Source organism: Heterodontus francisci, chromosome 25, assembly GCF_036365525.1.
Source record: "Heterodontus francisci isolate sHetFra1 chromosome 25, sHetFra1.hap1, whole genome shotgun sequence".
Taxonomy (NCBI): domain Eukaryota; kingdom Metazoa; phylum Chordata; class Chondrichthyes; order Heterodontiformes; family Heterodontidae; genus Heterodontus; species Heterodontus francisci.
This window is the reverse complement of record NC_090395.1, coordinates 64,393,726-64,409,648: the sequence shown is the minus strand read 5'-3', so window position 1 is coordinate 64,409,648 and position 15,923 is coordinate 64,393,726. Positions and strand designations below refer to the sequence as shown.

The 15,923-nt window shown below is 42.3% G+C and overlaps 1 protein-coding gene across 3 annotated transcripts in view; it reads right to left on the bottom strand.

Annotated features, from left to right (window-relative positions):
* Nucleotides 1–15,923, bottom strand: part of LOC137383939 (solute carrier family 41 member 1-like) — a 62,185-nt gene continuing 46,262 nt past the window's right edge. For all 3 annotated transcript variants that reach the window (XM_068057360.1, XM_068057358.1, XM_068057359.1), the window contains exons 9-11: nt 15,121–15,255; nt 5,013–5,161; nt 1–3,756 (exon numbers count right to left, since the gene is read on the bottom strand). In XM_068057360.1, coding sequence (XP_067913461.1) covers nt 3,571–3,756; nt 5,013–5,161; nt 15,121–15,255 — 470 coding nt within the window. In that variant the 3' untranslated portion in view covers nt 1–3,570. The remainder of the gene's footprint in view (nt 3,757–5,012; nt 5,162–15,120; nt 15,256–15,923) is intronic.

Here is a 15,923-nt window from a genome sequence, read left to right as displayed (position 1 = left end):
TTTCATCATTGTATGACATTTTATTTTAGCAAATACAGACTCCCAGGATGTTCACATCTTGGCAATTTAGAATATAAATATTAATTTTGGACATACTGTGCAGGAAACTGGATCAGAACACTGAGCACAACAGAGCCGGATCTGGAAGAAATTCCATTCAGAGTACAAGAATGAAGTTAGGACTAAACAAATGCAGCTTGCTCTTGGTACAAACATTATGATTAGGCCATACTTTTTTTTGCATTTTATAGATCACATTCCACAGAAAAAACAACAAGTGCATACAAAACAAAAGACAAATGCTACAGTTAAAAAACCGATAACGAAATGTGACCTTTTCTTCTGAGGGGAGTTAGTCTTAAAACCTACTCAACAATTGCACTGAATACATTTTCTATTTGAGCATGTCAACAATGGTGAACTAGCAGATTCAGTGCCGTTGTCCTGATTTTCTTCACCTTGGGTTGATCGGCTGTCACCAACGAACCGAAGAATCACAGAATTATGTTGGCAATTTTCTCTCTTTTAATACAGCAGTCAAAAAGCCAAGGAGAGCACATGGCCTTAAACAATTTTAAAATATATTCTGGTCTTGCAAAATAAAATAATTAAACACTTCATCTGATCATTTTGTATCGAGTGTGCAATCATTCATTACATAGATTCAAATCTTTCATAAAGAGTTAACGACCGGTCAAAATATTTACATACTGTTACAGAGTGCTCCTCAGTACAGTTTGAGAGTCGCATTGTTTGTCGGAAAGACGCTCAGGGACATTTTTTTGTAGCTGTTTTTAAAATATCAAAGTGAAACTGAATTTTTTAGTATAAATATAGCTTTGTTCAGAAAATGGGAAAAGAGCCATCATGGCATGATTATTTCAGAATTTTTAAACAAAGCGTCTAGGTCAATCAGGAACTGGGAATAAAGTGACTAATTCACTATGTGCGGACATCGTAGATTCTTACAGTCCAAATCTTTGTGCACTGCAGAAATTAAGAGTCACCTGACATATTGCTACAAAGATGAGGTGCAGCAGGAATCACATCCAAAGGTGCTTTCAACTATGAATGAGTTGAGGTTGCCAGGAAGGTTGAGATAATCTTGGACTGACTGGATCAAAGCAGCACACTGCTCCATGACCCGTCATAACAACATCCATCACAGGTGGCTCCAGCTTATGATAACCTGTAATGTGCATACGCACATTACACTATTCACAGTGAAGATTTTAGTGACATTATATTTAGTGTTCAACTGATTTACAAAAATTGGATTCCTTTCAATAGGAATTTCTCTTTTTAAGAGAAGTCACGGTACGATAGAAATAATTACATGTAATTTTTGGTGTGACTTTTGGTAAAGCTTTTCATGTCTTTAAGAGCTTAAACTATTTAAAGTTAACTAAATATTTTGGAAGTAGCCTTCTGATTTCAGATCGAGACCAGGAGAGGAGGCTCTAGTCACAAAAGTGACTAAAGGGGAGAAAAAAAATCCTTCGCTGCACAATTGAAATGCACTTCCTGGCACATTAACAGAGGACAGAGAAACTGATGGAGTCATTGGCGATATTAGAGCTAAACTATGATACTATCTTGTCCAAAGTATTGAAACAAACACCTACAAACAACACCGTAAATCAGTTGGGACAAGAAAATGAGGAAAAGTTGTAAAACTTGCAGACTACATTTGAAGCTCCAAGCACTATTCTCATCTTGTGCTTTTCACTACATGATAAAATAAGGAAAAAGTGCAATATTAAAAAAAGGGATATGTAATGGGTTCACTGTGACAGATCCCTTAAACAATGATAGTATAGCAGAGACTGAGAGATACATGTTTTCCAGATTTTTATTTAATCTTTGTTAAAACATATTTTTTAAAAATCAATTCTAGATTTACCAAAATCAGTTGCACTACTGGCTCAACTACCAACAGACCACTGTGCACAGTCATTGGGTCAGGATATACTTAATTGAGGATTTCAGTTCCTACTGAAAGCAACAGTAATTTTGTGGTACAATTTTGGTCATGTGACCAATATGCCTTTCTCAAGGGACTAACTTGGTCTGCTGAATGATTTCAGTGTTTTGTCAGTTTTTTTAAAAAAGTGAAGTCCAATTTAGAAATACCTCACAGTTGGGCCGTGTGACAAGAAGTCACAGATAGCTCCAAGACAGCTAAGCATTCAAACTAGTTTGTTGAGCAAGTAATATTGCCTGGGTTACCATTAATTTTCTTTTGTTTAAAATCAAGAGGCTTCAAGGACAATTCTGAACTCTGTGCACATGAGAAATCAAATAACTTAATTTAGGTCAATAGAGAAGTTGTATGGCATAAGTTGACAGTCATTAGAAGTAGCTACTGAGAGCAGCACAAATCTCTTCCACAGGCAGCCAGTAGTGACAACTCTGGCTCCAAACAAATAGACGTTAACATTTTGCTGGGCACTTATTGGTTAAATGCTATAACGCTCAGTCATTTCACAATATAAATGAAACCTATTGTCCTAAAATTCTACATCTAGACCAGAGCCTAGAGTCCAGCCCAAGGAGGGTATTAAACTATCTTAATGACAAAAGAAATCAAATCATTTTGCAGCTGTACAACCGCTAATTTGAGTCGGGCCTGCTCTCTGTACCCACGCTCGGCCGGCTGCAGCTGATTACTTTCTACTTTAGCATGGATCAGTTGGATGCGTTTCAAGAGAGGTAAAGGCCCAGGTTTAATTGTGCAAAGGTGGAACAAAAGCAGTTACAAGCATTCAGGGGAGCTTCTCCATCTACTCCAAGACCAGGTCTATGTTGGACAACCAATCAGATGTGGACAGGGGATAAATAATTCATTCGGAGCATAGACATGATTGTAAGCGTTGCCTACTTCAGATCTGGTAGTTTATAACAAACAGGCAATGAAAATGTATATTTACATATACATTATATATATTATATATAGCTTATATATAATATACTATATTGTATATAACATATGTTATATATATTATATATATATTATATATAAATAAATAAGCTAGATACATTATAGGCTCTTCTTCCACATCCAGCAATGTAGATGAAGCACACTTGCACAATGCACCTGTGACACTGACCATGCTCAGTGAATTGTCCCTTTTTAAAAAAAAAAGTGTAAAATATACAACCCACCCTGTTATTCCAGAATATCCCCTCAGACGACCAACTGAGACAACAGAATATCTCAGGAAGATTGTTCTTTGCATTTGAGAAAAAAAAAACGATATAGTTCTCAAAGTCCAAATAACAGGTCGCATCTCCTTGTACAAAAAAAATTAACCACTTTTAAATCAAATTAGCAGCTTTCAGTTCTGAAGTCAGTATCCAGTTTACCATGTGTTTCCCTGCTGCAGAATTCAGTTTTAGCACACAGCAGAGATTCCATTGCGACCTCTCCTGATTAAGCAGTATCTTCATTGGGTGCTGCACCTGGGCTGCATACGAAACACAGTCTCCATTGTGTAAAGCTTCATTAAAGTCACCTTCATTGCATTGCACTTGTTGATTTTACTCCCCATTGTATGAGGAACCTTCATTTTAGTCACCAACATCCGTGTCTCGATCGCCAATCAACCAGAGAATGTGGAAGCTGAGTGCCAGGAACCCTGTCCCCAGCAGGTCGCCCAGTGCTGTCAGATAGGGAATTGAGAAATTATCCGGATCCATGCCCCGTCCCCACATCCAGTGAATCATCCAATCAGCAACATAGAGCAGGATCAGCACCTGTATTACAATAATGAGCAAAATCACAAATCCTGTTTCATCAGAGCATGATTTATCAGAATTCCTTCAAAAACATTTTTTTTTAATACTTATTCATGGAACGTGGCCGTCACTGGCTAGGCCAGCATTTATCACCCACCCCTAATTGCTCTCGAGAAGGTGGCGGTGAGCAACCTCCTTGAATTTAACTCAGCAGGTTGCTCTATCAATTCAGAGGGCAGGTAAGAGTCAATCAAATGGCTTTGGGCATGGAGTCACATAGCCAAGACGAGGTAGGAACTGCAGATTTCCGTCTCCAAAGGGCATTAGTGGGCAGGTTGGGTTTTTAAATGACAATCCAATGGTTTCATGGTAATTTAAGTAATCGAATTTGAATTTCCCAGCTGCCATGGTGGGATTTGAACTCTTGTCTCCAGGTCATTAGTCCAGGCCTCTGGATTACTAGTCCAGTAACATAACCACTATGCTGCCCTGCCCCTATTCCAGATGTCACGTCTACATCACATTTGACCAGAAGTTATATATATTTAGAGAAGCCAGTCACAAAGGTGGTGATTGTTTCTTTTTTTTTTTGAGGGAAAGTTTTTCCTCTGGATTATTTACCTGAGCTATAAATCCACCCAGTTTGGGGACGGGACAAATATTTAGTGAAAATTCTAAATCTCTAGGACAAATCTACTGCAAGAATTTTCTTTGGCATTTCCTTAACCGGAGATGGCAGAATGCACTACACCTGACTCTATACAAATTAGATCATTTTTAAAGTAATAAATTTTATATTGAGACATTCTCACTAGAACCTCCTGAGCTCATCTACTTTAATGCACATTGTTTTACTGTTATTTCTAATATTCTCAAGTCCTTAATTTTTTTTATTGAAGTCTAGTAACTTCTTTAATTTCCTCCCTTTCCCCTCATGTGTAATCCAAGTAGCCACCAATTCTCTTCCTCCGCTTTAGACTTTAGACTTAGAATATCATGCACTAAAAGAGTAAACAGGTAGCACTCGATGCTAAAAGATCCCAGAATACACCTCAGGTGGACTCTTGTCTTTGATGAAGCTCTTTGCCTTTACTTGCACCGCGCTCAAACAGCTTGGCTAAAACTGAGAACTCGTAAATGGAAGACTCCACATTTTGATGCTTAGTAACTCTTAACTGGGTCACCAGTTAGAATAACATTCCAAAACAGTACTTTGCAAAAATCCATAATCAAGAAAACCATAAACATATTTTCAACTTTAAAAAGGAACATACTTGCAGTAAAGCAGCCATCATGTAGAATGCTATAAATATTGGCGTAAGTGTTGTGTGTCCCCCTTGCATGGAGTTAATGGTGTACAGAAAGACTAGGTGTCCAGGGACAACTAGAAGGAACAAGACCCGAGCTGATCTCGAATTCAAATCTGCATAAGAAAAAACAGACACACACATAAATAGTTACTTTCTTTACAGGCACCGTATATGATTAAATACAAAAGTTGGTAATTCTGAACTGAAAAAGCAAATAGAACTCCGGGAGACAAAGATCACAAAAATAAGCAAGGATAAGGAAGGCCATTCAACTCATCTTTGCTCCTGCCTTTAACAAGGAAGGTGATGCTACTCAGGCCACACAGTGAAAGAGGAGATAATTAATACACTAGAATGTGATACAAAGGAGGTATCAGAAAGGCTGTCTATACTTAAAAGTGGATATAGCACCAGGACCAGATGAGATGCATCCAAGGATACTGAGGGAAGTGAGAGTGGAAATTTCAGAGGCACTGGCCATAATTTTCCAGTTTTCCTTAGCCTCAAGGGTGGTGCCCGAGGACTGAAGAATTGCAAATGTTACACCTTTGTTCAAAAAGGGATGTAAATATAAGCCCAGCCAACTACAGGCCAGTCAGTTTAACTTCTGTGGTGGGGAAACTTCTAGAAATAATAATTTGGGACAAAATTAATAGTCACATGGACTAATGCAGGTTAATTAAGGAAAGCCAGCATGGATTTGTCAAGGGAAAATCGTGTTTAACTAACTTGCTGGAGTTTTTGATGAGGTAACAGAGGTTTGATGAGGGCAATGCTGTTGATGTGGTGTACATGGACTTCCAAAAGACATTTGATAGAGTGCTAGACAACAGACATGTGAGCAAAATTATAGCTCATGGAATAAAACAGACAGGAGCAACATGGATACAAAATTGGCTGAGTGACAGGAAACAAAAAGTCATGGATGTTTTTTGGGCTGGAGGAAGGTATGTGGTGGAGTTCCACAGGGGTCAGTGTTGGGACCCTTGCTCTTCCTGAGATATATTAATGACTTAGATTTTGGTGTACAGGGCACAATTTCAAAATTCGTGGATGATTTGATTGAAACTTGGAACAATTGTGAAAATGAGGAGGATAGTGTCAAACTTCAACAGGACGTAGTTAAGTTGGTGGAATGGGCGGACAGGTGGTAGATGAAGTTCAATGCGGAAAAATGTGAAGTTATTCATTTTGGTAGGAAGAACATGGAGAGACGATATAAAGTAAAGGGTACACGTATAAAGAGGTGCAGGAACAGAGGGACCTGGGTGTATATGTGCATAAGTCATTGAAGGTGGCAAGACAGGTTGAGAGAGCGGTCAATAAAGCATATAGTATCCTAGTCTTTATTAATACGGGCATAGAGTACAAGAGCAAGGAGGTCATGTTGAACTGGTTACGAGATCCTAGGGACAGCTGTCTATATGCATTTGGGATGCCAAACCAAAACAAAGGACATCTTTCCATATCTTCTCTTTCTTCAAGAATGAGCAAGTATTCAGCCAAAGTGTTTTTTCTCTCTTTTTTTGGTAATAGAGCTCTAAAACGAAAATCCCTTTACTTTTCCGGTTAACCGAGGGGTGTGTGTGTGTGTGTGTGTGTGTATGAGGGGCTAAGGTAAAAGGGAACTTTTATATTCTAATCTGTGTGTTTATTAAAGAAACCTGGTGTGTTTTTTCTGGGAAAAATAGAGTATATGATTGACCGTATTGGTAAGTGGGAAAATTTAAATATATGTTGTGATCTGTGGAGAAGTGGAACTAGAATAAACAGTGCACTCCTCCCACCTCGGTTGTAACAAACTTGTGTAAGGTACTAGTTCGGCCTCAGCTGGAGTATTGCATCCAGTTCTGGGAGCCGCAGTTAAGGAAAGATGTGAAGGCATTGGAGGGAGTGCAGAAAAAGTTCACGAGATTGGTTCCAGGGATGAGGAACTTAATTTACAAAGATAGACTGGAGAAGTTGGGACTGATTTCCTTGAAGAGAACGCTGAGAGGAGATTTGATAGTGATATTTAAAATCATGAGGGGTCTCAACAGAGCAGATAGGAAGAAACTTCCCATTCATGAAAGGATCAAGAATGAGAGGACACTGATTTAAGGTAATTGGCAAAAGAAGCAAAAGCGACATGAGGAAAAACTTTTTCACGCAGCGAGTGGTTAGGATCTGGAATGCACTGCCTGAGAGTGTGGTGGAGGCAGGTTCAATCTAGGCATTCAAGAGGGAATTAGATAGTTAACCTGAAAATGAAGAATGTACATGGTTATGGGGAGAAGATGGGGGAATGGCACTAAGTGAATTGCTCACTCGGATAGACGGTGCAAACACAATGGGCTGAATGGCCTCCTTCTGCGCTGTAGCAATTCTGCGATCCCCACAGTCTAACTGACACTTAAATGACTTTGAAATTGTCCCTGAATTTCTTGACCCAAGAGATCATCCCCATTACAGGTCCGATGTCCTAAATCCGGCAACCTTGGGACTGAGACTGCCGGATTCTGGACACTAGACTGTCAAAACTAAGCTCCTCTAACCTTGCCTCTGAATTAATCCCCCTTTGTACTTGGAATCATCCTTGTTGCTGCTCGCTCCTCAATGCGCAAACATCCCTTTTGAAGTGTTAACCAGAACTGCACAGTGTTGCGGTGGAAGTTTGACCAGTACATTATACAGCCTCAGCATAATCTCGAGAGACTTATACTGTAGGGTGCTGGTTGTGTAATCATTTTAGCTTTAGTCTTGCTTTAGTTAATCTTCATAAAAATAATGCTACATTTTAGTCTTATAATAACAATTTCCTCCACAAATCAACCCTTATATATACACTCTACGAAATGTTTAAAAATAAGAATTTATCTGAGCAAAATGGGTTTTGACTATTTTCAATCATGTCCAGTTTTCGGACAGCCGAATTTTGGATGTCAGACTTGTATTAATAATTCTCTCTAAAGAAGTTTTACCCGGCATCAGTCCTGAATTTGTCTTCTAAGAGTTACTATCTACGTCCTCAAGACCTCCAGTTCCGATTTTGACTTAAAATTGTGCTTGGGATTAACCTTTCCTATTTCACTTAGTATATTATCTAGCCTCTAAGGCCTGCTCTCATTGGTCTCCTTTAAAAAGGGTGAGAAGTGCAAGTTTTTCTATTGTACAAGCAAAATATAACGCATGCTGAAAATGTAAAATAATAATGGAAAGTGCTGGAAATACTCAGCAGGTCTGGCAGCATCTGCGGAGAGAGAAACAGAGTTAACATTTCAAGTTGGATATGACTCTTTTCTAGCACTTTCTGTTTTTCTATTGTCAGTTTGCTTTGCAGGTCATAATTCACTTAACATTACAGTAGTGACCCTCGCTCACAGACACATCGAGTTCACTGAAGCAGCAGCAATGTGCTAACAGTGCTAACCTGTGTCTGAAATGCTAAATGAGGTTCGCTGAGGAGGTACATGAGGAACAGTTTCCGCCATTACCTGCTAATGTACGGGAGTAACATCTGGTGTCTATCACCATAAAAGATCAGTTAGAATCTGCCCCAAATTGCTAAATGCATTGAAAGTGCTTTAAGCCTTTTCTGCAACATTTATATATTGCATTTAAAGGAAGAAAGCATCCCACAAATATGTTACCGAACAACATTTGGCACCAATTTCAGTTCAAAAGGACTTGGGTGACACAGGGACAGAGAACACTATCTTTAACCTTTGGGATGTTAACCAGATTAACTGATGAGTTTCTTGTGGCTGGAATTGAAACAAGTTTGGTTAATTCCAATTAAGCACGAGTCCACAGCACTGAATTACCCACTGTTCAGCACCAATTGCCAGTCTGATTCACAAGGATGGCAAATGAGAGAAAGGTCACTGGTACAGCAGGAAAAGCAGTTTGGAGGGAGTTTTACTCTACCTCTGACCAGTGATATCTTCAACTTGGGAGTCCTTGATTTAAACTGAACTTAAATGAGCAATGAAATATTCTATTGTCAATAGTTAGCCTTTACTTCAACAGAAAAACAAATCAAAGAACAAATTACCATACAAAATAGGGTTTTAAGGAATAATTTGTCCAGACATAACCACAAGAACAAAGCTTTTCATATCATTTGAACCACAGGATGAGATTATACTCTTGAAATAACAATGTTCTTTTTTTACACAAGCTTAGTACATCTCCCATGCCCTCGTTCATGATAATGTAGGACAGAAGTACAGTTTCTGAATTTTACTGTAGTTCTGCTACAGACCAAATATGCCAGTAGCTCGCCAATCACTGTGATACATCATATGACTGACTGGCAGTAAAGGCTTTGCATACTTGACTGATATTGAAAGATACAGGGTTTAGATATATCTGTAATGCAATTTACCTACCACTATACAAACTTGCTTAGGATGCAAGTAATTGTATTCCTCTCCCCACAAAACCTCTCATTTCTAGTTATTTACATTGCAACATAACTTCTATTTATATAGCGCCTTTAATGTAATAGAATGCACTTCACAGGAGCATTATAAAGCAAGTATGACACCGAGCCACAAAAGCAGATATTAGGTCAGATGACCAAAAGCTTGGTTAAAGAGGTAGCTTTTAAAGGAGTGTCTGGAAGGAGGAAAGTGAGGTGGAGAGGTGTAGGGAGGGAATTCCAGAGCTTCGGGCCTAGGCATCTGCAGGTGCGGCCACCAATGATGGAGCGATTAAAACCAGGAACGTTCAAAAGGCCAGAATTAGAGCACAGGTATCTCAGAGGGTTGTGGGGATGGAGGAGATTACAGAGATAGGGAGGAGCGAGGCTATGGAGGGATTTGTAAACAAGGATGAGAACTTTAAAATCAAGACGTTGCTTGAGCCATTGTAGGTCAGCGAGCACAGGGGTGATAGGTGAATGGGACTTGCTACAAGTTAAGACATGGTCAGCAGAGTTTTGGATGAACTCAAGTTTACGGTAGAACGTACGGTAAGGTAGAATGTGGGAGACCAGCCAGGAGTGTGTTGCAATAGTCAAGTCTAGAGGTTACAATGGCATGAAAGAGTTTCAGCAGCAGATGAGCTGAGACAGGGCAAAGTTGGACCATGTTACGGAGTTGGAAATAGGCAGTCTTAGTGATGGTGTGAATATGTGGTTGGAAGCTCAACTTGGGGTCGAATATAACACCAAGGTTGCGAACAGACTGGCTTAATCCCAGAATGTTGCCAGGGGGAGGGATGGAGTAGGTAGCTAGGGAATGGAGTTTGGACCGAAACCAATGGCTTCAGTCTTCCCAATATTTAACCGGAGAAATTTCTGCTCATCCAGTACTGGATGTAAAATAAGTAGTCTGAGAATTTAACAACAGCGGAGGAGTCGAGAGAGGTGGTCGTGAAGCAGAGTTGAGTGTCGGCATCATACATGTGAAAACTAATGTTGTACTTTCAGATGACATAACTGAGGGCTAGCATGTCGATGAGAAGTAGGAGGGGGCTAAGGTTAGATCCTTGAGGGACAGCAGATGTAACAGTGTGGGCGCAGGAAGAGAAGCCATTGCAAGTGATACTCTGGATATGATTAGATAGATAAGAATGGAACCAGGTGAGAGCAGTCCCACCCAGCTGGATGACAGTTGAGAGGCGTTGGAGGAGGAGGATGAGATCAACCATGTCAAGGCCTGCAGACAGGTCGAGAAGGGAAAGTTTACCTTTGTCAGTCAAATTGGATGCGATTTATAGAATATATATTTGCAATATTTGTTGGGTCTTGGGGATGGTTGGGGAAGCGGGGCGGCTCTCCATCGAGCACCCTGCGCCCAATGAGCAGGCCCCCCACCCCTGGAACACAGAGAAGCTGCCAGCTTTTCCCAGCTCCAGGTCGCCCGATGGCATGCATAAAATCCGTGTGGAGGTGGGCGAAGGCCCTTAAGTGGCCACTTAAGGGCCTTGATTGGCCTGGGGCGGGCAGGCCGTTTCTCATCCCCTCCGCCCTACGCAAAGTGGGGAGGAGACGGGAGCAGGTCGGGAAGGCCGCCCGGAGCATCCCGTTCCATTTTATGCCACTCCACCCCCCCCATCCGGCTCATTGGGGTGGCATAAGATTTCGGCCCATGAGTCAGAAACACAGAGAGCGAGAGGGGCCGAGAGCGAGAGGGGCCGAGAGCGAGAGGGGCCGAGAGCGAGAGGGGCCGAGAGCGAGAGGGGCCGAGAGCGAGAGGGGCCGAGAGCGAGAGGGGCCGAGAGCGAGAGGGGCCGAGAGCGAGAGGGGCCGAGAGCGAGAGGGGCCGAGAGCGAGAGGGGCCGAGAGCGAGAGGGGCCGAGAGCGAGAGGGGCCGAGAGCGAGAGGGGCCGAGAGCGAGAGGGGCCGAGAGCGAGAGGGGCCGAGAGCGAGAGGGGCCGAGAGCGAGAGGGGCCGAGAGCGAGAGGGGCCGAGAGCGAGAGGGGCCGAGAGCGAGAGGGGCCGAGAGGTTAAAAAAAAAAGAAGTTAAAACCCAACTTGACCGCAACCAACTTGAACCCTTTAATTTTTTTCGCACCTGACCCGACCCGACACGAATCTCCTTCATTCGTTCTGGCAGCAGGCTATTCCTGCAGCTGAAGTTGTGGGCAATCATGGGTCAGCCTGATCCCATGACTTCCCCGAAGCAGCGTCCAGCTGACCTGATCCGACCCGAACCCAACACATGCAGTCGGGTCGGGTAGCCAGGTTTAGCCAGAGCCACAGACAGACAATAAATTTACCAACAGTATTTGAAAGTTCCAACAGCAAGCCAAAAGGTGAAATTTCCAACTCAAGCTCGAGACAGAAGGGTTGGGATATCAGACAGCAATGTATCACAGGCAATTTTAATACATATTAGCATTTTTATGGACTATTTGAGTGTATTTTAGCTTTATGTACATTTTCTGTGTGTTTAATGATACATCTAGTGGTACAGACTCACTTCAGAAGAGGAAAACTGGCAGACAAAAACTCAGAGGAAACTATTTGCACAATTTGGTTGGTAGGTGGTACTTGCTGTTTAGTGAAAAATGGTTTTGTTTAAAAAAAACCTGACCAATTTATTTCATCCATTCTCTGCCGCTTACTCATTCCTCTTGGTAGCCATGGACTGAATTGAATTTTTTTTATTTTATTTGTTCACCTTTTATCAACTGCATATTTTAAGGGCCCATCTCACCTCAGAGTCAGAAGGCTGTGGGTTCAAGTCCTGCTCCAGAGACTTGAGCACGTTATCTAGGCTAACACCAGTGCAGTACTGAGGGAATGCTGTACTGTCAGAGGTGCTGCCTTTCAAATGAGAAATGAAACTGAGGCCCTGTCAGCTCTCAGGTGGCTGTAAAAGATCCCATGGTTCTATTCGAAGTAAAGCCTGGCTCGAGTATAAAATTAAAACTCGACCCAGGCCCGACCTGACCACAGCCAACCCGAACCCTCGAGTTTTTTTTTTCCACGCCCGACCTGACCGACACGAATCTCCTTCATTTGCTCCGGCAGCAGGCTATTCCTGCAGCTGGAGTTGTGGGGAATCACGGGTAAGCCTGATCCCGTGACTTCCCGGAAGCAGTGTCCAGTCGACCCGACCCGAGCCTGAATGCTGGACTCGGAATTTCGACCTGACCCGACACATGCAGTTGGGTCTAGTCGGGTTCGGGTCGGGTAGCCAGGCTTTAATTCGAAGAAGTGTTGTTCCCAGTGACCTGGCCAATATTTATCCCTCAACCAACATCACTAAAAAAAAAATTATCTCGTCATTACCTCATTGCTGTTTTGTGGGGAGCTTGCTGTGCACAAATTGCCCACCAAATTTCCCAACAAGACAACAGTAGCTATACTTCAAATGTATTTTCTTGGCTCTAAAGCGCTTTGGGATGTCTTGAGGGCATAAACATGGCAATATAAAATAAGTCGTCTTTTCTTGCATGTTTGGTAATTTAGCAGATAATCTGTCATATCCAATTCACGTGTCATGCTGAAGAATGACAGTTGTAGGGCTGAATTTTACCAGCCTGTCGACGCCGCGGATCGCGGTGGCCGGTAAAATGCAGCGGGGAGACCCCCACTTCGACCCGTGACGTCGAGAAGGGCCCGCCGCATATTACCGACGGCGGTGAGACCTCGGTGCGGCCCCCCCGCCCCCAGTCGGCGGGCCCTTCATCTCCAATTTAAAATGAGCCCTGATGACATTCACATTAATTTACCCACAGGCAGCGGCCATCCCACTCCGATATTACGGCCGTCGTTTGTACTTCGCACGCCTTCGGAATTCCACACGGCCTTCCAGGCAAGAACCTGGTGGGGAGGCGGTGGGGGGGGGAGCAATAGAATTTTCAGGGCGGGAGGGGTGGAGGCGCTGGGAAATCAATTTTAATTGGATGTGGAGATGGTGGGAAGGGGTTAAATGGCAAAAGATTGAAGGTTGGGGTGGGGGTGAAAAAGAGAGTTTGGGCTTTTGTAAAATCAATGGATGGTCACTTTGGGCAATGAAATGACCATTTGGGGGGGTTGGGGAAGGGCCTCCACCTCCTAATTATTTATTAAAAACATATTAAGTGCAATCTAACTTTGAAAATTTAAATGTGTTAAGGGCTTAAAGCCCTTTAAAAATGGTGCCGGTGCCCGCACGTAATATCGCGGGGGCTCAGGGACGGTGCATCCGTGTGGGATGCACGCCATTTTTAAGAATGCATCACCGCGAACTGCGGCACACTCATAAAATTTAGCCCCTAAAGTGTAACGTGATAGACTGGCACTAGATACAACACTTAATTACCAGAGATGGACAATTTATAATCGTTAGTTTTCAAATGTCTTTGGTTAGTAACTATAAACAGTGCAGGACAGTAGCGCAGGAGGATATCATAGACATTACTGTACTTTTGAAAACAGTCTACTGTTAATTACAAATACATGTTAAGGCAAATCTAGCTTCTGGTTAGGCTTCAGAGTGAACAGAAGTTAAGGCTGTTGTTACTACCCTACAATAATGTCACAGTTCTCAAGGTCCACTGCTGCAGATCTGGAGTTTCTTTTCATTGCCTCTAGCAGTCAATATTGCTCATAGTTTTACTCATTACATCATACTTGGGAGTGCTGTTAAATATCGTATTTTGATGGAGGGAAGTCTCAAAATAATCTGTCTCACACTGCTACCCAAAATGCACAGCAACACTTCGAAGATAAGACAAACAGAAGTCCGTCATTGTCCAGGAAACAATATGGAGGGGGAAAGGAATGGTGCCCCCTTCTGGTACAAAGTAAATACTACTGTTAACGAGCCAGGTTTCTCCACAGCACACAACCAACTGGTTAAAATATGTCATAGGTGATTGCGTTGGACGGGTTAGCTGGGAGGCTACCACTTTCTAAAAATCAATCAAGCTCTCAAATTAATCACGCCATAAAAAAATGTAATACTTAATTAGCACTACACATTTTACAGCAATTGATTTCCTTGCCAACCAGAAGTGAGGTGGAAGAACTGTAACATGCTGTGCCACCGAGAGACTGGATGTGGGGTTTATATTTACAGCTCCCCATATGGCAATTTACTAACTGTATGCATGAGGAGAGGCCAGGAGTTTAATTCACCAGTAAATGGAGGTTTCCCAGGGTGCTCCTTAGAGCTGATATTCTATATGTCCTATCTCAATAACGAGGAAAAATTGGTAGGCAACAACTGACTGAGAAATTACTTGAACAATTTATTTAGTTTTGTGGTACTTGTTGCTCAGTGAAAAAAAATGACCAACTTGACTGTTCAGTTTCTCCTGCTTATTCACTCCTTATTGGTGCGAAAGATTGTTTTTTTTCATCACTGTACATTCAAAACTCCTTACTACATTTTCTTCTCAAAACTGTGACAATCCAGCCTCTCTCCTTCAACAGTCTAATAAAACCCAAGCTTGCCACTAGCTGATCAAGTTACATTATCATTCCTTTCCAACTTTAGCGATGTCCTTCACAAGGGCCTTGGCCCTTCACCGGAGCTTCTCAAAGAACACAAACACACAGCACTGGGTGAGCTCAGCGTGATGAACCTCCGTTCGCTTGAGGTCTAATGTTGGCACTTTAATTGCTTTTTGAACACTTAAGAGGGGCACTCACCTGAACTACAGAAAGTGCGACAAGGGCTCGGGCAGGTCTTGTGCATGTTTTCCGGTGCTGCACCAGGCATACTGCAGAGGTGGAGGTAGGTAGAAATTCTACTGGCCTGCACTGCCACTAGGTTGCCACCAACACCTGAGGAAGGAGAATAAGATCACACAGATCAAAGGACTGCAAAGCACATCTCATTTTTCAGAGAACTCTTATCCTGTTTAAAATTTCTGAAAGATCACATTTATTTTTAAAAACACTGCTTTTTCAAACGTTCCCTCAACATAACGGTCTAACTTTCATCCTTATGCTCGCTCATCACCTGTGGCACTGCTTGTTTGTGTCTACTACGTTCTGTTAATGGATGTTAAATACCTAGCAGTCAAAGGCAATAGGGTGAACAGGTGTTGGGTATAGATTAGTTAATTGTACTCAGATGTACATATAAAGAACAGCCAGGCAGCACTGGCTTGGTGTTGTTAGCAGTAGTGAACTCTGTAGCAAGTAATAAACAGTCTCCACCAAAGCATCCTAGTCTCAGTGTCTTCTTCACACACAAGCTTGGAAGTTTCTCCAACACTGCTCGCCGTGAGTTGGAGGATTTGCCATTTTCTAATAGTAGAAGTATCAACAAAATGTGGTGGGTAAAATACGACAGGGCAAGTGTTGCAGGAAGTTACCTCTCTAATCCTTAAAACCTACCCCTTTGGCCAAGCTTTTGGTCACCTGTCCTAATATCTCCCCCCCGCCCCCCCACACCATGTGGCTCGATGTCAAACTTGGTTTGATAATCGCTCCTGTGAAGTGCCTTG